The sequence below is a fragment of the Etheostoma cragini genome, chromosome 22, assembly GCF_013103735.1.
Source record: "Etheostoma cragini isolate CJK2018 chromosome 22, CSU_Ecrag_1.0, whole genome shotgun sequence".
Lineage (NCBI taxonomy): Eukaryota > Metazoa > Chordata > Actinopteri > Perciformes > Percidae > Etheostoma > Etheostoma cragini.
In genome coordinates, this window is record NC_048428.1 from 13,707,604 (window position 1) to 13,728,760 (window position 21,157).

A 21,157-nucleotide genomic window follows, 5' to 3' on the forward strand; every position below is an offset into this window, starting at 1 on the left:
TGGCTTTCTGCATAGGCTACTTGTAGAAGTGCCGTCGCGGCCGGTGATGACGACATATTTCGACGACTTGTAGTTCCTGTCAGGCAGTGAGTTTGGCAGGGAAGCGAAAGAAGAGATGCTCCTTGTTACTTACACTTTGTAATTCAAACCAGCACAATTGTGAATGAGTTGGTTTCCTTATCCTCTTTTAAGATCAGTAACGTTAAACACCTCAACTCACCGAACGCTTGAATAGATTCGTTAATACGTGAGTGGTTAAGCTAGTAAACGTTAGCTACGTGGCTGCTTCACGTGTGTTTTGCTAACGTTAACGTAAGCTATTTTAGAGCTCTCGTTGAAACTCGTTTTGGCTTGGGTACCGCACGTCAGTGCAGTTCAGTGAATCTTTTTAGAGAAACTGCAGCTCCAGGTATGGCTGGCAGCAGGATGAAGCTGGAGCTAACCCGTGTGGTTCAGGGAAGGAGTCGGCTGGGTGAACTGAAGGGGCTCGGCAGGACGGGACAGCACTCTCTGGAAGTCCCGGGGTGTCTTCTGCACACACACGTAGGCACGGTGCCCCACCTCACCCAGGACACGCTGCACACCCTGAGCAACCTCCCCTCTGTCACTCAGGTTACCCTGTCCAATATGTAAGACACACAGACACAAATACACGTGCGCACGCACGCACACGCAAAGTCTAACTTTTTTTTTCCTCCCTAAAGAGCAGAGCACCAGGAAGTGTTGGAGGAGTTTAAGGATGGATTCAGAAAGTTTGCAGGTATTTGGATCTATCACCTTTATAATCTTCCTTTCTCCTTCCTCAGTGGCACTTAGTGATCAGGAGAAGAGCGAAGAAGATAAGTTGGGTCATATATAGTAGGTCAAAACACTTGACCAGATCTTATGTAGTAATGTATAGTAGCAGGATTATCTATTATATGACATCAGTAGCTAGTCAGTGCTGAAATGCTATTCAAAGCAAAGTATGTTCATACAAATAGTTTATTACTTAATACTTTTATTATTATTGAATACTTTTAATTTTGAGATGTGAAGTTCCTTCTTGGGGGTTGAAAACACATAACAGAAACAGTCTCACCCTTTGGTTCATCCAGTAGCTGTTCTATTCCTTCAGTCTCAACTTTAATGTGAACAAGAAGTCTGTTAAGGGTTTGTGATAACGTCGAAAACTCCACAACAGCTACTGAACATTTACAGACCTTTAACTAGGTTGTGAGTGTAAATATCGTTCTCAAATTGTCCTTTTCTCCACCCCTGTAATGGACCGGTGTGTATGTTTCTGCATACTTCTCTACTGTGTTAAGACTCTTTTGGTCCTTTGTTGGAAGTAGCTTTGGTAGTAATTCAAAACACATCTGTTTCACAATGACAAAACAACAAGTCAAATCATCTCCATGTCAAAAGGTAGGAGGCTGTAGAGGAGGAAAAGGATTTTGTTGAACTATTTTGAACCTTGTGTCTGTTTTTCTTCACAGTTATTGTTTGTTAACCTTCTGCATTAGTCATATTTTAAATAGAAAACTCATCCTGATACATGCATGATACACATATTTAGAAGAGCTTGGGGTGTATCAACATTATTTCCACTGGCTAAATTGGAAAAACTTGCTTCTGAACATACAGCATGCAAGTTCGGTATTTAAAATAGCGGATTAGCTCCATGAGCCTGACCAAAAAGTGGTGCCGTTTTGAGTAATATTGATAAAAATGCCCCAGAAGAGTGACCTCATTCAGCTTTGATGTACAACAGTAGCTGTAGTACTAAGCTCTACTCTGCCTCAAGCAACCAAATTTTAAATTAGAAATGTAATCACCGTTGCGTCGCTTGTTGTAAACTTTCAGGGGATTACTACTGTGTGCTGTCTCTGAAGTCCCAGAAGGGAAGAACAGTGATTGAATATTTAAAAAATAATAACAGCATTTGCTGTTATCAAGCCTTTTGTTTTCTCACCTTCTGCTGCAGCTAGGTTTGCTGATAAGGCCACACCTCATTCCCGACCCGGAGTCGTCACATTAATAACATGCAGTAATGAAGTGGCTCGCTTCGTCACCTTGTTTCGTGCGCGGCCTTTGTTGACTTTAACCCTTTGTCTGATGTCTTCCCTCCGTGATATGCATTGATTTTTGTTTTGTGCAGGTCTTCATGATACTGTGTTGTATTGCTCGCTTCACGACCCTGCAACCCCCTGCCCAACAGGTTACACTACTAACAAGGTAAGATTAAGCTTCTGCTTAAAGGAATAGTTTCACATGTTGAGAAACCCGCTTATTCCTTCCATGCTGAGAGTTAGTTGTGATGATCAATACCACTCTTATATCTGTGCGGTAAATACAGCGGCAAAAATAAGTATTGAACTCGTCAACATTTTTCCCAGTAAATATATTTCCGATGGGGCTATTGGAATGAAATTTTCACCAGATGTCAGTAAAAACCTGTTGGAAAAATTATGATACTTGCGCTTTCTCTGATTACTATTAAAACTGTTTGCAAAATAATACAATATTATACTGATCACGCTAAACAAGATAACCATGGAGCCGTCATCTGTCCTTGTGAAAGACACAGGAGGTTTCTGGGGGAAGAGCAGGCAGAGGAGATTCCCAGACCCAATGAGATAAACTGACAACATCAACTTTATGAATTTGTATTAACACTTTGTATAAATCCACTTTGTATAAATAAGCAGCTGTAGAGAGCTTCCAGTTAGGCATTTTCTGTACTATTCTGTAGTGTGGAAACTGTCTCCTTGTGTTCAGAAGTAAAAATGAACTTTTATATAACTAGAGCGGTCTGTTTATTCTTGATAACGAAATTTTTCTAACACAACCCAAGAAATCCACACAGAAATCAAAAAACATGTATTCTTGTTCTTGACAAACGTTATGTGTAATAAGTGGAATGATAACGAGAAAAAATATTGAACACATGAATTAAAAAGGGGTGTAAAAAGGCACGGGAAGCCAATAAACCAGCTGAAATTTGTCAATATTATTAAGGTATATCAAGGAAACTCTCAATTGGCTTCAGAGAAAGAAAATCGTTCTGTTAGAAGGGCCCACTCAATCACCCGACTTGAATCCAATCAAAAATCTCTGGAAAGAACTGAAGATCAGAGTTCATAGAAGACGTCCCCAGCGAGTTTGTGTGGAAGAATGGGCAAAAATCACAGCTGAGCAATGTGGGTGTCTAGTTTCTTCATACAGGAGGTGTTCTGAAGCTGTTATTACCAACAAAGGCTTTTCTACAAAGTATTAAATACATTTCAGCAAGTGTGTTCAATGCTGTTTCCATGTGTCATTTGACTTTATTACACACAACTTTAATTTATGGACTAATTTATTTTGGTTTCTTTGTATGTGTGAATTACTTGGGTTGTTACTGACATTTGGTTAAATTAAATAAACTCTGTCCAAAGGTAACAGAATGCTCCTCGAACATGTCAAAATAATGAAGTTGTATTTTTATGGCGGGTTATGTGTAACTATTTGTTTGCCTTGGAGCAGTTGCTAGGCAACCAGTACAGCCTACACCCAAGAAATACTTGCACATAACACACAACAATGGGTTAAACCACACTTTGTTGTTTTTATTAATAAGGGAGCTAAGAGAGGCTGGTGGGTGAATTTGTTACCTTCAGACAAAGCAAGGCTATCTGTATAGCTGTATACTCCTGTTTGTAGTCTTTACGCTAAGTTAACCAGCTGCTGTGAGATTGGTATCTAGGTCTTGTCATTAAACTCTTGGCAAGAAAACAAATAATTTAAAGAGAGAATTGTCTCACCAAAGTTTCAGCTCAAGCATGTTTTTACATGGAAATGCCCTCTGTGGGTTGTTATTAGACTGTGTCAGTGTGGGGCAGCGGTGGGAGGATAGAGCTGACAGTGGCCAAGTTTATGGCTCTCCAGAAGGCCGTGCAGCCAGACTGGTACCAGAGCATGGCAGACGGAGAGACGTGGCCGAATAACACCTCCCGCAAAAGGGTTCGAAAGTCGGTGGATCGAACTCTCGCCCACTTGGATGAGTGTCTGCTGGTTCACCAACAATCCCAGGTACACACACACACACGCAAGCAGCAGTCTAAACACACACACTGCTGTTCTTTTACAGGACATTTGTGTATCAGTCATGCACGGCAAAAGCACACGGGTGTTTATGTTGTTGCCAGAGCCGTTGTGCGGCGGAAGCACAGTGAGAATAGAAGGGATTCTTTATCAGTGGGTACATTCATTATCAGTAGTTGTGTAGGGCTCAGCATCACGAATGAATAATAAAAAGCAGCTCTTCTTTCTTCTAAAGGCAGCTACCTCTTTCAGGTAGAAAAAAGCTGTGTGTGTGTGTGTGTGTGTGTGTGTGTGTGTGTGTATGTGTGTATACACACATGTACAGTGGCTTGAATAGTTTTACACACCCATGCCAAAGTTGCATTAAAAAAACGTCTTTTTTTCTTTTGGGAATTCATCTTAATGCCTTAATTTAAAAAAAATTAAACCTTTTAAGGACACCAATTGTCTTTGTGAATGAATAATATTGTAAATAAATAAATGTTCTTCCTTAAATTACACGGGGCACAAGTATACACAATTCCCAAAGAGGCAGGCACTTTGTTTTTTTTAAAGGCCGGTTATTTCATGGTTCCAGGATACTATGTATCCTGATAAAGTTCTCTTGGCCTTTGGAATCAAAATAGCCCTATATCATCACCGGGTCAATACAAAAATTGCCCGGTAGATCGAGAACTTTGCATTCTGGCTCAGCTCTCTTTTCACATCATCCACAAAAAGCGGCGATGAGATCCTGAGCCCACCAAACTGCAACCCCTCCCTGCCCCAACTACGCCTCGATATCCTGTTCATAAATATTATAAACAGGATTGGTGACAAAGCGCAGCCCTGGCGGAGGCCAACCCTCACCTGGAACGAGTCCGACTTACTGCAGAGAACCCGGACGCAGCTCTCGCTTTGGTCAAACAGACGGAATCTGCATTGTCCCTCTTCAATTCGAGGTTCGACGATCGGCAGAACCCTCCTTTCCAGCACCTTGGAGTAGACTTTACCAGGGAGGCTGAGAAGTGTGATACCCCTGTAATTGGCACACACCCTCTGGTCCCCCTGTTTGAAGAGGGGAACCACCACCCCAGTCCGCCACTACTTAGGCACTGTCCCAGACTTCTACGCAATGTTAAAGAGATATGCTTCAGAAGATATAATATATTTTCAAACTGTATTGCCTTAGTCCCCTAAGGTCTCTGGCATGATATACAGGAAGTAATTCATTCTAAAATTGTTTGGATTGCATTAATCTGAAAGTATGTTTTTTGTATGTGTACATTTCACTGCCAGTATATGTTTGAGATGTGCTCTCCTGTGTATTTTATTGTCTGGCTGTAAACCAAATTTCCCTTGGGACAAGTATAGAATGATGTTGGGCAAAATAGGGCTGGGCGCTATAGAGAAAGAATATCACGATATTTGATCGTGACAACTTTACTGTAATGCAGCCTTTAAAACCAGGAAAAGACACGACTTATGCAATATTCCGATATCACAATATCCAAAATCTAAGATGATATCTAGTCTCACATCAAGATATTGATAATATTGATATATTGCCCAGCTCTAGAGCAAAGGTACAAACAAGCAACAGCGTCATACTGACTTAAAAGTGAGCTGCTTGATTGCTGCTGAGCTCCACTCCCCCTCCCCCAATGCACCTGGCCTCCTCGTGATGTGAAGTTAACTTCATGTTGAGTCATCAACATCCAGATGCTCAATGGCAAGAATAAAACCTTTATTTTTATTTTTGCACTTGAGAAAATTTCTCTTTGTCCCTACACTCCTGATAATGCTCCATGGACATTTCTTTCTATTTTCTATCACCGAACTGTTTGCCATTTCCAGGAATTGGAGGGAGTGGAGATATTTGGGGTGGTGGAGGGAGGAGACATCCTGGAAGAGAGGGTGCGGTCAGCCAGGGAGACAGCCAAGAGGCCGGTGGCCGGATTCTGCCTGGACGGCCTGCAGACGGGCTCCATGGACCGGGCCCTGAGGACCCAGCTCATCACCGCTGTGACCAAAGAGCTGCCTGAGGACAAACCAAGGTCAGCTTCTGACTGTGAGAAATGTGTTTATTGAACACAGAGATTTCTCTCCCACTAATCATACACTCGAAAGTACTCTGTTATTTACTATCTTAGATGTAACACAAAGGCATTTTAATCCCCCGTTTAGGAACAGACTGTAGATGCTCAGCAGTAAATCCATACAGAAACAAAAAACACCAGAGGGACTATAACTATGGATTTAATCCTTAATGAATGTGTTGATTTTGAGGGTTAGGATTTGAAAAGGTCCATTACCCTTTTATAGAACTAAAATCCAACACCCAAAAATATATTCAGTTTACAATTATATTAAACAGAGGAATGCAGCGTGTTGGAGTCAAGTTTGTTTTGCTTGGAAAAAAACTAAGAAATGATTAGGAAAAATTAATGCAGATTCATTTTCTGTTAATAAACAAATCTAATTGTTGACTAATTGTTTCACCTCTAATGTAACCTCAAAGGAAGTGATCACATTTTTATTCAAACTTTATATTTTGGTGTGTGCTGGCGTACTTTGGAGGGTGCTGTGGCAGAGCCATGGTCACTCCATGACCTTCTTTTTGCCGGTGTCTCTGATGAACGGTGCCAACTACGTTTCGGCTCCAATGTCTCTCGTCTTATCGGGACTTGGAGATTGGTTGAAGCAGATTGCCATGTGGCATGTGACTGGCATGCATTTTCTCCATTGTTCAGCAGTGAAGTGTTCCTGTTTGGTAGGAAGACTGTGGAAGGGGTGTCGGGGAGGGGTTCTTTGTCTGTAGGACATTTTTGATGAGGTTGGCTTGTTATCTTTTTCCAACTTACAGGGCACATTGGATCTACCACGTACCTCATTTTTCTTCTGCCTTCACTTAGGATCGGCACTCGAGGCGTGCGGTGTCCCCTGGCTGAGATCTTTGCCCAGCCATGCTATTTGGAAGCGATTTGCTGAGCAGCTAAAAAACTGCTGTGGTGTGGTGTCCAGGCTCTATCAGTTTTTGGTGGCGTCTTATTTCTTTTGCCTTCCGGTTGAGGGGGTTTGGGAACGCGATTGCCCAGACCTGAGCATTGATTTTAACTGGCATGATGTGTGGTCTGGCATTACAGAGGTGTCGCGCGGTCCAGACCAGTAGCAGATTCACTGCAGTTTTGTTCATAGGACATGCCTCACCCCTGTGAACTGGCATAACATGAAAGTAATTCTTTTATCCACTTTCTGCCCACTGGAAGCCCAAGGTGCATGTCTTTACGTGGTCATGGGTTGTTTAGTTTAGAACTGACCTGTTGGTCAGTTTTAGAACAGTGTTGTGTACGGGATGTTTGCCTTGATTGATGGTCCTGTGCCGGTTGCTGTTGGTGTGTTGATTCTGGGTGGTTTGTCAGCCCTTCAGCTCTCTGGGATTTAGGGGTGTGCTGTGTTTGCTGGACTTGCAGCTGCTGGGAGGGTGGTTTCATCATGTTAGGGACCACCTCATGACTTGTCTATCTGTGCATGGACCCTTTCCTTTTCGGCTGTCGTGCATGTGGAGCTCTCTGCGGCGCCCCATCCACACAGGCTGAACTTTGGACTCTTGGCTCTGCATTGCTGGGTACCTGGGGTCTATGCTGTGGACTTGTGCTTTGGCCTCCTTGCTTCTGACTGTGCGTGTGCTTGGTCCCGTGTGTCTTGTGTCCGTCTCTCTGTCGATGTATTTTTGTTTGTCTGTTTGCGTGTGTCTGTTTTTGTGTGTGTTGTTGGTGGGCTGCAGACTCCAATCCTGCTGTTGTGTTTTTTGTTGGGTCTCCCACCCCCCCCCCTCCCTGTCTTTCCTCTATGTGTTTTTTGGTCCTGGGATGCGTTCTTTTGTCTCACTGTATTGTTTGTTAATTGAATGATAAAAATATTTTATCACAAAAAAAAAATCTTTATATTTGGAAAATTTTTAATTACCAAAGTGATTACTCAGTTACCAACACTGGCATTTATTAATTCTTTGCTGACACATAAATGAATACAATTTGAATTAATTTGGTTCCTTTTGTATTTTTTGTAAAGTAACAAACCAGTGTAGTGTTATCCAGAGATGTTGAGTTGGCCCAGGTGGTAGGTCCATCTTATTTGATAAGGACTCTGCTTGATTGATTTTAAGTGAAAACCCAGCAGTTTCTCTCTGTTTTAAATATTTATAAATTGAATATCTTTGGGTTTTGGACTTTTAGTCAGACAAAGCAAGCCATTTTGAAGACATCACATTGGGCTCCAGGAGTTTTGATAGATTATTCACTGTCGTTTTATATGACTAAATAAATAATTGTAAATGTAATTGACACAGTAATTTAATTAAAATGATTGTGTGTTGTAGCCCCACATAAAATCTTAGCTTAATTACGATTCCAATGGAATTGTTTATTTATTGTAATCGATCATCGGTTCCAAACTTAATACAAGCAAGTTTCTGGTTTCCGTAGCGCCCGCCGTACTTCCAGCCGCTTGTTGTGTTGTGTGGGTTTAGTTTAAGTTGAAAAAGCCCAGTAGAACTGTAAACCACCATTAGATACCACTTCTCTATGAAATAAGCCTGTGACCCGTTTGAACTCCACCCCTCAAAGAATCGGAATCAAGAGGAAGAATCAGTACTGATACACGATCAGTACAGGCTAAACTTTCTCTAGATGTTACTCACTCTCCAAACATAACTACATAAGCTGGCAGCCTTTCAAAGGCTTTTCATTGCCTGCCTTCACTGAACCACATAAGCGCTCCACTCTTGGAGGGGACAGACGGTGTAGAAGTAGCTCTGAGTTTGAGAAAGCGGACATGAAGGAAGCAGTAGTCTGTATCCAGGAGCGGCATTTGAGCTCATCTGGATTAACAATGGGACGCCACCATCCCTGTTGTTAGTTTTGGCTGTTAGGAGATGCTGTTTCCTACTGTAGAGTGGAGTAGAGTCATTTATCAAATGCTATATTGGGCTTGACCTTGATGCCTGCAGGCGGAGAGTCAGAGGGAGCCAGTTTACTGAAAGCCCACGAAGAGCAAAAACACACACATATGATGTAGACCCTTGTGTTCGTGATTAATGCAATGTTTAATTCAGTACTTTCTACTGTTTGTGATGTGACTGCTAGACTGCTGCAGGGTGTAGGACGACCTGATGAGGTGCTGGCGTGCGTGGAGGCCGGTGTGGACCTGTTTGAGAGTTTCTTCCCCTTCCAGGTGACGGAGCGAGGGTGCGCTCTTTGCTTCAGCTTCGACATTTCCCCGGACCCGGAGCTTGCAGGTAGAGCATCCCACGCAGGTGTGGTGAATACTTTAAAAAAAATATTATTTAGTGTGGTGAATACTTGTGCTAAGGAATGGTTTTGTTACACCTTTTTCTTTTTACATGTTGTACATCATTTAGAGGGTAAATCAAAATCACAGAGAAAACTAAACCACAAGTTATGAAAGAAAGCTTAACCTAATTGGCAGCTGTGGTGCGCTGACAGTGATTCAACACCAAACTCAATTAATAATTATTCATTAATCATTCTCTTGTATTCCAAACTAATTTTGATATTGTAACATCAATGAAATGAATATATCAAGCTTGTTAATGTTTGGCTGCTCTAATATTACCATTTAAGTTGCATCTACCTCTTCCTCTTTCTTGTTCTTCTTAGTTAACACGAATACGCTTGCTGGGGAAAACTTGACAATATTTCATCAGCCTTTCGTTTAGACTGTGTTTTTGGGGCTTAAATAGGCCAAAAAAATGAAACCATCCTCCAGAGTGGAAATCTTAGAGTGAGTGAGTGTGTGTGTGTGTGTGGGGGGGGATTTTAAATTGAAATCAGAGATGGTTCATTGCTATTTAAGTGTGTGATGTGTTTGATTCTTTGTGTGTGTGTAGTGGCTGGTGTGTGTTTTCTAGCCTCAGGTCAGTCGAACTAATTGGGTAGGAAGAAGTCCAGCTGGTAAAATTAAATCAATGGTGTATCCCTTAGCAGCTCCAGTAAGGTAACAATTAAATACAGGTCTGTCATACTGATGGTCGTCCCAAGTGAAAAGCTAAAGAAGTGTTACGACAAGAGCTGTGGGATTTGCACTGACTCAGCCTGCTGAGGACATCGTGCCTCATTAAAAAGTTGCGTGAAACTCGTCTGACAGATGGAGTGAAGTTGGGTATCGTAGCGTCAGACAGCACTAATCGATTCTGAACAGGGAGCGTAATGGAGTTCAGTGGAGGAGAGTGCGCTGTTGATGTCAAACCGGAAATTCTAAGTCCCAATTACAAAGCCCTGTTTTTGACAAGTCTGACCACATGCTATTTACCCTATTCCATCCTTCTAACCTTCTTGAAGTTTTCCTTTTTCTCCAACTTTTGACCTTTATGTCTCTAACAACATAGACAGTCTGACGCCTCGTACTTCACGAACACAGACTCACTATCTTACTCACACCATACATCCCCCGTCCCTACCCCCTTGAACTGACTGCCTCGGAAACGTTTATTTTTTTCTCCCTCACAAGTCACCTAAAAAAATCCCGTTATGTGACGACATGTACTGTGTGTTGTCTTGTGCATTGTGATGTTATTTATTGTATACTGTGTTGCTGTCTGCATTAATCCTTTTCGGGAGAGCGTGTGGCGGCGCTTTAAATAGCCGCGGCCCGGAGGCTTGCTCCAACAAAAGCGCAATTTCACTGTCTACCTATGCATGTGTGACAGTAATAAAGCAATCTAATCTAATCCATGTTTTCATTCGTACTCCCCCCCCCCCCCCCCCCCCCCCCCCCCCCCCCCCCCCCCTCTTACTGCCCTTCTTCCACCTATTCTACCATAAAAAGCCAAAACACTGTTACTACACATTTGCTCAAAATTGAGGTTGCCCAATATCTGTTTTACCATGACATAAAAAAATGTTTATGCCATAACAATGTGTAACTTTGGGGAACAAACATCATTTGTGCAGCAGCACTAAGGCTTATTACAGCTAGTTGTTGAAAAATGTATTGTAATTTTCCAGCATCTTAATAATTGAATGTTTATACCACATAAATAAGGTAATAGCCTAATCACAAAGTAAAACTAAAAAAGCAACACCATATGAACTTGCGCTGCTAAAATAACTAGCTTATGTAGCTTGTTTGTTTAAATGGAATAGAAAGGTGAAGATAAAGAACATATTTTATTTGTGAGTGGGTTTTCTCAGCAGCTTTTAGATGTACAAACATCGGGTGCACTATCCAAAATGTTTCTTTTTCAACAATCAAAAAGTCAAGGTTTACAAAAATCTGCCTCACAGTTTGGTTAAGTAGCCTGTTTCTGTAGTTACTGCTCTCTACTTTTGTAAGGCAGAATTGTTTTTCCATCATTTACGTCTTATTAACTTTGGTCAAGCCTCATTTAGTCTCTTAAACTTATTTCCTTTTTTTGCTTTGTTGCACTTTGCTTCACCCGTTTCAGTTTGCACTGAGACAATTTTGCTCTGTTGTTGCCCTTAAATCTCCATATTTAATTATGTGCATTTCTTCCTTTTTCTCTCTTCCTCTGTAACTGTGGTCTACCCTCCTGTAAACAACAACATCCTTCTTGATAAAACAAGGCTCTCCTCTGGTTTCTTATTCCTTTTCATTTAATGAAGTGAAGTCACCTTGCAGTGAACACCCATCTGTGTGAGTCAGGCTTTAGTTGTCAAACCAAAGCCAGTAAGTAATTATGTTTTAATGGCGGAGATAATATAGGACACAGCAGTGTTTAAAGGGGATCAAGCTACAGTATTTGTTTCTGTTTATTTACCCAGCCGGGCATATGGAGCTATGGTCCTGTATGTAGCTTTTTGTGCTAAATAATGAGATAATGCTGTGAATAGTTTGTGGTGTGCAAGGATTAATGGATGTATTTTTGCTTTGGCAGTGCTAGGGCTGGATGAAGAAAGGGACATGGCTGGAGAGACGCAACAGAATGGAGATTTAAATCTTGATGATCAAACGCAGATGACAACCTTTGAGATCAATCTCAAAGACAAAAGGTTTGTGGGCGCTATAATAAAACTCCAACAGGTATCATAAGTGGCAGTGCTTGCAGAATTTAGGGTGCCTGTTCTTGAATTCTACTTACTTAAACTTTTTTTGAACTTCTATCCAGGTACCAGGATGACTTCAGGCCCCTGGTGAAGGGGTGTGGCTGCTACTGCTGTAAGAACCACCAGAGGGCGTACCTGCACCACCTGCTGATGACCAATGAGCTGCTGGCTGGAGTCCTGCTCATGATTCACAACACAGCCCACTATCATGCCTTCTTCAGCGCCCTGAGAGAAGCTTTGGCCATTGATAAACTGGACCTTCTAAAGAGACGAGTACTTAGGGAAAGAGCCGGGCAGACGCAATGAAAGGACTAAGACTGTTACAGCGGAATGATAGGAGAGGGAGTGATCACTGGACTGGCTTGACTAGACGCAATCAAAGCTTAGTCTTACTACTGCAGAGACCTTGAGACTGAGCCCCTCCACACATCACTATTGGATTGTCTCTGAAGCACGTTTAAAAGAGCACAATGAAAAGACAAAAAAGACACCCATTTGATATTTGTCCCTTGGATTTGGGTCTTGGTTTCACGACAAGAGGGGCCGGTCTCTAAAGCTTGTGTATGGATCTGATCAGATAGCCAGTAGATGAAGTCAGTTGGTAGTACTATTGACTGACTAAACAGCTGTGTGCCTTCTGTTTTGGTGTGATTGCAGTACCCTTTGGAGTCATTGATACAGTTGCATTGACCATTATTAATGAGCCAACTTGGGTAACCCAAAATAGTTCCCTCTTTTCTCCTGTCATACATTAAAATGTCTACTAAGATTTCTTTGAGGCATCCTTTTATTATTTCATAATGTTCTGTCGTCATCCAGCGATTCATTTGTTCTTGTGTTCCAAGAATATTTTGAATGTTTCAGTTGGATGAGCATCTCACACATGTAGACTTTGACTTCATGTTGTTGTCAAACCCAATGACTAAGAAGCATGGATGGTGAGATTCCGTCACATTAAACACGCTGCTCTCAACATGCAGATGTGGTGGTTGTCTCTTGTGAGCTCTGGGGAGGTTAACTGAAGGTTTTAGCTGACAACTTCGCCATTCCCGATGCTGAGATCAAGGAAAGATAAGGGTTTCTACTGCCTCCCATCCAGCGATGGAGAGAGGCTTTTTGAAGGTGAGGAGATATAATTGACTGACCGTGCAGATATCAGTGGGGGACAAGAGACAGACTGAGAGAGGGAGAGTGACAAATTAAAGAAACGGCAGTAAGATTTGTTGTCACTCTTGTGGTTTAACTTAACCACATTACACCTTATATAGAAGTAGGTTGGAGGATTTACTGTCACTGTCATCAATAGGTTGGTGCTGTACAACATGTTCCGGCGATATAGGCATAACATAAGTTGGGAAAGATGGAAGTCAATTAACTGCGGAGAAAATGAAAGACAAAACAAGCAGTCACGTCGTGTGATCTTTTTTTGGGGGGTTTAATGGAATGGTATTAGAAGATGGTGCAGAGAAGGTTGTAAAGTCAATTCCCCAGATTAGCCAGTAAAAATAGAATGAGTAGTGAACGGATATTGCCCTCCTTTCTCCTTTTTCAACTCTCAGTATTTTACTCAGAAGCTTCTCAGTGGAGGTGTTCAGCATAATGTTTTCTTGTGTATCTGACAAACATTTGTTTAAAAAATTGTCACTAAATCTACCCTTGGTTAATACACACTGGTTAAAACAAGGTTTCCATCTGTTTATTGCAAAAATTAGGTCCTTAATGACGGTTGATTGAAGCTCCTAATAAGATTCCTACTGGGTATTTATCTTGACATCAATTTCTCAAGTATGAACTTCAACTGCAAGAGAGAGTACAACAAAAGTGATTGCAAAAATGATGAGATGCAGCACAATGAAAAAGAATATAAATAAGCATGTAGCAGATGGGGATTGGTGTCACCAGCTGACCTATTGCTAGAGTGTGTTAATTAGAAAAATAAGAGTTTGAGAACAATACGTGGATTTAAAGCATCTAGGATACACAGGAGTCTATACCCTTTACATGAAAAATATGCTAAAACATTATCTTCTTCCTTTCTGTCGAGGTCAGTTTGCTCCTTCCAGCTCATATCAACTATGCTAAAAATAACCAAGGCTCATATTTTTGATAGATTATAGTATAGTACATTAGTATTTAACCGTAATTGTTTCTAAGTTGTGAACACATCTTTAACATTATGGGAATTTATTTCCAAAATGCACTTGATGTAGATAAACATAAAAGCAGGGTTAATTGATTTTTTGGCAGCTTTGACACTGTTCGAGTGGAACATTCAGCAAATGTGAACAAATATTATCGTTCACATGGACTCTTGTTTCTGTTCATCTGGTAAACGTAAGTCCAATATTCACTCTCCTTTTAAGGTTTGTATTTGGTATCCTTCATAGACTGTTCAATTATTTATGTCTATGGTTTCCCCCAGAAATATCTAGCTTTTTAGCTGTTGCCCCACTATGTTCACCAGCTAGTCACTAACTGCTAAGCAGGTATACAGGGAGTTTATCAGAGCATTTCCACTGACATAATGCCTGCTGCAGCTGGAAATTATGCTTTGATAAGGAACAAAAGTTTTGAGCCATAAAAGCAAAACGATGAACAGAAAGATGCTAAAACGCTCCATAGAGCTGAAGAGAACTGCAGTGTCAGGTGATAATTCTCTGTGGAGAATCTCACACACACACACACACACACACACACATACACATACACATACACATACACATACACATATACATACACACATTTCACATTTCATACAAATATTTGTATGTGTTTATTATTTGTAATATTTATTAATATAGCTTTAAACTGTGCTGACAGGACAACATGTGCCTCTTTCTCTCTGCTGCATTGAGCAACATTGGGAACAATTTCCATGTAAAGAGCTCTGAAAGACATAGTCAGCAGGTGGCCCTCATAGCTCATTTCAACCAATTATACAGATGGAAAGTGCCATTCAGGGAGTATCATTACACGTTTCTTTTCTACTCTTAAACTGAGCCTCACATTAATCCCACACTCCACATGGCAGCTGAATTGTTATCTGCTGTTGTGGCAGCACATGAAAAAGGATGACATCAGCTTCTCTCCTTAGACAACAGAAAGTCTCATAAAGCCAGCAGTGTGAAGTGCAGCGGGTGTTAATGTGGAGGAAATGACGGCCAGAGAAGGGTTTTATCAGTGAGGGATTGTGTTGTCAGAGATGAGCATCCAAAGTCTTTACAGCTCTAAAAAGGTGCCATCATTTGTCACTTTGAGAGGAAAAATGTCACATTGTAGGGCTTTGGAAGCGTAAATCATTGATTCAACAAGGTGCCACAGCTATAAATAATGGGTTACTCAACGGGACTACTGGGCACAGGCATGGGTGTCACCTTAGGAGATTCTTTTTTAGATTAACCTTGTTGAAAATGTTGTTAAATGATCACAAAGAGACGTAAAACAACTACAATAAGGATGCCATAAAACTACAGAGTGTCAAAAATCAACTACAATAAGATGCAACACAACTACAGAGAGACACATAATGACTACAAAGAGACGAAAGCGTTTCTCTGACAGTCTTCTACGTGTCTTTGGGGCCTGTTGTCTCATAATCTGTCCAAGGCTGTAGCTACCTTTTTAACTACAGCCGCTCAAAATACCATCATTCTGTTAGCTTACTTTGCAGGATCTCCTTCATGTCACCCAGTCATAAACAATCAGGCTACAACAAACCTGCACTGCGACGACTCCCTCGAGCTCCTGACCCTCTCCTCAATCCCCATGGCCGCCCTTGACCACCAGTGAGGAGCAGCCATGATTCTTGCCACTTTGCTGGCTATGAATGAATGTTCACTAAACAGAAGGGCAACTGCCTTATTACCTCACCGATGTATTGTAGGATTCATTTATGCACATAAATCTTCGGCTGACAATGTTTTAAATCAGCGAGGAGGACCTACTCACTCCGACGGATGCCCTAAATGAATATTTCATCAGGGTTGTGACACTGCACTTTATAATGTATGAGTCTAAATTGAAGTACTCTGAAATATAGAGATAGAGAAGTTCATAATACGTTAATGCTTTAGACTTTTGGGTTAACATCCCTCATGACCTTTTGCCCCAGTGTTATGTGTAAATTTAATGGGAGGTGATATGAAACCAATATCATAATGTTGGAAAGACATTGAAAGACATCTCTGCAAATCATGCCCTATTATAAAAATGTAAAAATCCTGGGGAGGAACCCATATTTTTGTTCTTCTGGTACCAGTTTGCTCACTGCAACACCAGTATGGAGTTATATTCAAAGAACAACAACCTGGAATATGTGTACTACAACCAGCCCTTTGACCTTGTTGAACATTTTCAAGCGATGGTGTTTTTCTGGGTTGGTGAACAAGACTGTCAATGAATTGTTGCTGCAGTGTAGTTTTATGCAAATCCCATCACACATTAAGGCTAGGTGTAGAATACCAAATCCAATGAATAGAAAAGTAGAAGTATACATTTGATGAAAGCTCCTGAACCTTTTTGGACTGAAACGGAGACATGATCACAATCTTCTTTCAGGCTGTTAGAACGTTAACATTTCCTAAGTAGCACTTAATGCAAAGTACAGCTAAGGCTGATAATAATAGGAATATAAAAAAAACAATTTATTGGACAAAGTGAAATTTTAACCTGAGGAAATGTTAAGGGATCACAAACGTTATTATAATTTATCCTGAGGAGAAAATGAACGTCTGTAGCAAATTTCCTGACCGTCCATCCGGCAGTTGTCAAGACATTTTGGGCTGTTCCAGTAAATAATCAATTGACCATCATAGAAAACAACAAAAAGTACCAAAGGATTAATATTTGTAGCTAACTCTTCTTTTTGACTCCCAAATCCTCCTCTTTGCCTTTGTACACACACATTCAATAAAACATACTGCCAGAATAAATAAAAAAAAATGTGAAGAGAGGTTTGCCGGGGTGGCCCAAAATCATATTTTATTGAATGAAGTGTTTTATTTAGTTTGCTTCTGAGTCAGCAAAATGCTCCCCACAGTAAGAAAAATGGTTGGAATATTTAGAAAATAAAAAAAATGCTTGTTCTTGCAACTTCCAGTATATTTATCACACCAATCCATAGCAGACAAATACACACAGGGAGATTAGAGTAACAAGCGCCTTTAAATTGTGATGCTCCGTCTGTACAGTGGTTCAGTTATTAAATGTGGGATAATTGTGGGATGTAGTAGCAGCCGTTACTGTCCAGGGAGCTAAATCCTGAGAGAACATGTCTCTTTTTCTGGATCGAAGTCATTTGAAAAATATGTGTGGGTTTATTTAAAGGACACCAAATGTTACAGAAGGTTGAATGAGCTTTTGCTTCTGTAGTTTCTGTGTTTCACTTCTAAAGCAGGATTTTTATTTATGTTGCTCTTCTGCTTTAGAGGTCACAGGAAGTTGAACGAAAGGTCAGTTGTGTAGTGGGACAGCGGAGGGATGAAAAGGCCACGTAGGATTTGACCTTTACTGCTGAGCATCACCGGCTAGGGCGGGGAAATGCAAGATTAACTCATTCAGCATTATTTCTGGTCTGTGCTCTTTGAAGGAAAGAGCGATAGGTAAAACATTAACATTAAACAACCATAGTTTCTCGGCGGCTGCATCGTAACACTTGCTGCACTATAGTACAGGGAAGATGCAGCATGTGATTTGCTCCAGTTGAAGTGTTTATAGCTAAAGTTGTCTCCAAGCATGCCTCCCCACAGTGTGTCTGGATAGGAAGTACGTAGTTTGAAAATGCTTTTACACAATGAGGAATTATTGAAGGATTCGTAAAGCCTGTTTTAAGAATGGTAAAGAAAAACTTAATGATGGCAAATTTAAGTGATCACCATGCCATCCATCAAGCCGCTCATGTATTTCTGCTGCAACTATCCATTCATAAACATGTGAACCATAATAGAGTTTTTTCGTGTTACTTCTGAATTCATTATTTCTAAATTAAGAAAAGCAATATAGCCTCATTTTTTAAATTAGAAATTCTCACATCTTTTAAAGTGGTTGGAGGAAAAAAGATTGGTCTTAAGGATGCAAGAAATGAGCTATTGTCACCTATTTGAAGGTACAGTTCAGCCTACTATCGAAAATACGTATTTTCCCTCTTACCTGTAATGCTATTTAGCAATCTAGATTGTTTTAGTGCAAGTTGCCCAGTGTTGAAGTTAGAGAGATAGAGATGTCTGCCTTCTCTCCAACATAATGGAAGCAGAAGGCACTCAGACTTGGCTTGTGGGGCCCAAAGTGCCAAAAAATACATTTGAAAGTCAACAACAATGTCTCTTTCCCTAATGAACCACTTACTTAAGATAATCTACAGACCTCCTTGTGAGCAGTTTCATGTAGCAACTTTATTCTTTCTACAGAGCTCACCCTCAAATCGTAGAGTTTGATTGTAATGACAGCTTAGAGAGTTTTGTTCTCAAGGGTGTGACTGAACATCGTGGTGGGTTCACCTGAGAGATTTGATTAATTAGTGATCGGATTCCATGAAGGTTGTGGCGATGGAGTGAGGCATCAGTGGAGGCTTGTCTTCTACACCTCTCAGGCACAAACAACGCAATGGCCAACGTTGCCATGGCTACATTGAGGCATGTGTGTGGCATTATTTCTGCTGCAAACTGTAAGACATTACTAGTATTTCTTTTCTCTGAATAGCTGAGGAACATTTCTCTATTTTGCAGAACTAGCTGGGTAATCAAAGCATTGGACAGGTTATGAAAAGAATAAGGAAAAAAAAAAAACGAATGTTCACATGAATTATTTCAAGTTGAATGGTGGTCGTCTCGCCTTCACCCAGCGCCTGTGAGAGGATCAAACACCCTTGCAACTTTGGGCCGGGTATGTCGTGTGATATTAGGTTGTGCGATTTAAGGAACTGCTTCACTGCACTGCACACACACGCCCATTCAAGAACCGGCTGACAAGGTTGCAATGGAGTTCTTCACACTACCGTCATGGCTGAGCAGGCAAAAAAAGAAGCAGAAAACTAGGAAAGCATTGTCGGAGGATCAGAAAGAGGAAATGGCAGACTGACAAAACACAAGTAAACATAGGAGCTGCCAAATATCTATTCCGAAGTTGTAAGAGGAGCTCTATAGAGAAGCCTGCGAGGAAAAAGTGAAGAAATGGCCAAAACTGCATAGCACCCCTTTGAAAACAAGGTTTTCCTTCTCTTGCCTGTATTAATGGAGACAGCAGATAGCAGAGATCTATAATTTTATCTGGATTTTGAAGGAACATCAAAAGCAGATTTGCTTGTTGAGCTTTAAGTCACAAAGCTGATTCTGATTCTGATTACATATCTGTTGCTCGGGATGGGGTCACTGCAAATTCTGGTGCTTTTAAGAATATTTCCTTTAAATATCTCAAACTCATTAAACAAATGAAAGATCCAAAGCACATCTACTCCCTCATTGAGAAAACCTGTGTGTGAATTGCAGCGGCCTCAGACCTCCTTCTCCACCCGACACCACCGCAGGTCCGCTCAGAACAAGCCACAGCACAAACCATGCCATTGAAAAAAGAAGTCAAGGGGATTTTTATTTGTTCTCAGAAATAACAGATAGACAAAGATTGCAGATTATAAAAATGATGCTGCTGCCATATAAAACATTTACTGAGCTGAGAACTTGCTTCCACTTTGATAGACATAGAAACATCTCAGTATCTGAAAAAGTGAGCTGAGAAGATTCTATCAATTTGTGATTTTTGTCTGCATGTTACAAATAACGGCATTGCTACACTGACATGAAGGACTCTAACTCTAACTGTGTTTTTTGGGGTTCACCACACACAACACGTTTTAAATTGTAGCTGACCACCTTGTTAATTTGTGAACACTGTTAACACACTAACTGATTCAATCTTCTAGCTAAGAGTAGCTGCTAGCGGCGAGCAAGCGATATTAAAGTCACCTAGGAAATATGTTCCATGGAAAAGGATTTCTTATGAGGATTTGCTTAGTTTTGTTGCCTGAGGATAAAGAGTTTGCAGGCTTCAAATTTAACTTCCAAATAAAATCCATCATTTCTGTCTCACCATGGTAATCTCTCAGCTCTGGGTTGTCAATCTGTCATGCACATTTCAAAAGAATACCCACTTGACACAGGCTGTCTCCAACTTCTCTGAAAAAAATCAGTTTTTGGACCATGGTTATTCTGCCACTTTTTGTGATGTGACAAATCATGCACATCGCCAGCTGAGATTTCAAAACAGTACGGAGAAACCTTTAGCCTGTCAACAGCTGGAAAAACTTCAATCTGCAGACAGTCAAAAAACAAAATGAGTAGCACTAGAAAAAAAGCATTCTTGAATGGAGGGGTCTTTGAGGAATTCCCCATGATGTTCTGGGTTTTTGGCTCCTAAACCAAAAGTGTGATTGGTGCTACCACTATGATTTATCCACTGACAATCATTGAATTTGAAAGCAATTTCCTTGTGTCTTGATTAAATCAAGAGACGGATGTCCCGGTGGGTCTGGATGCTGTGTATTCAGCCTATAGGACCTATGATATAATATCCACCCTTTCTCGCCCTAAACCTTCCTTACTCTCTTTGGTGTGTACAATCGGTTAGTAAAATCCTTTGCCTCATTGCTCCAGGCTGAAGGGAGCGTTGGTTTCTGTGAATGATGGAGCCGAAACTGTCATTGAAACTCTGGCGTTAGTCCAATGTTTTGATGTTGTTGATGAAAAGACTGTCAGGAAGCCATGCATAGACACAAATCTCTGCTGCTGTTCACCTCTTTACACCACAAGTATTGAGCTTGCCTCAGTTACTCACCCTTACGTGGGACATTTAGCTGAGTAATGACTGCAGCAGTATGATCAGCTGTGCAGATGAGAGTGCATAGATGTAAACTAGGATAGTTGTTTTTTCAAGCACATCCATCCATCCATCCATCCATCCATCCATCCATCCATCCATCCAAAGTCATTTGCAATGCATAAGATGGGAATGTAGTATACTTATGTCCAATAAGCAAT

At 40.9% G+C, this 21,157-nt stretch overlaps 1 protein-coding gene across 2 annotated transcripts; it reads left to right on the forward strand.

The window, feature by feature from the left end:
* The first annotated feature begins 63 nt into the window (after positions 1-63).
* On the forward strand, positions 64-13,797 carry qtrt2 (queuine tRNA-ribosyltransferase accessory subunit 2). 2 transcript variants are annotated; one of them, XM_034861690.1, is made up of 8 exons: positions 64-629; positions 705-760; positions 2,141-2,217; positions 3,844-4,053; positions 5,902-6,101; positions 9,192-9,361; positions 11,963-12,077; positions 12,194-13,797. In XM_034861690.1, the coding sequence occupies exons 1-8, from the start codon at positions 412-414 to the stop codon at positions 12,435-12,437; spliced, it is 1,290 nt and encodes a 429-aa protein (XP_034717581.1). In that variant the 5' UTR covers positions 64-411; the 3' UTR covers positions 12,438-13,797. The 2 variants fall into 2 exon arrangements, with proteins under 2 accessions (XP_034717581.1, XP_034717582.1); XM_034861691.1 differs by having other exon boundaries at positions 9,192-9,343.
* The last annotated feature ends 7,360 nt before the right edge of the window (positions 13,798-21,157 follow it).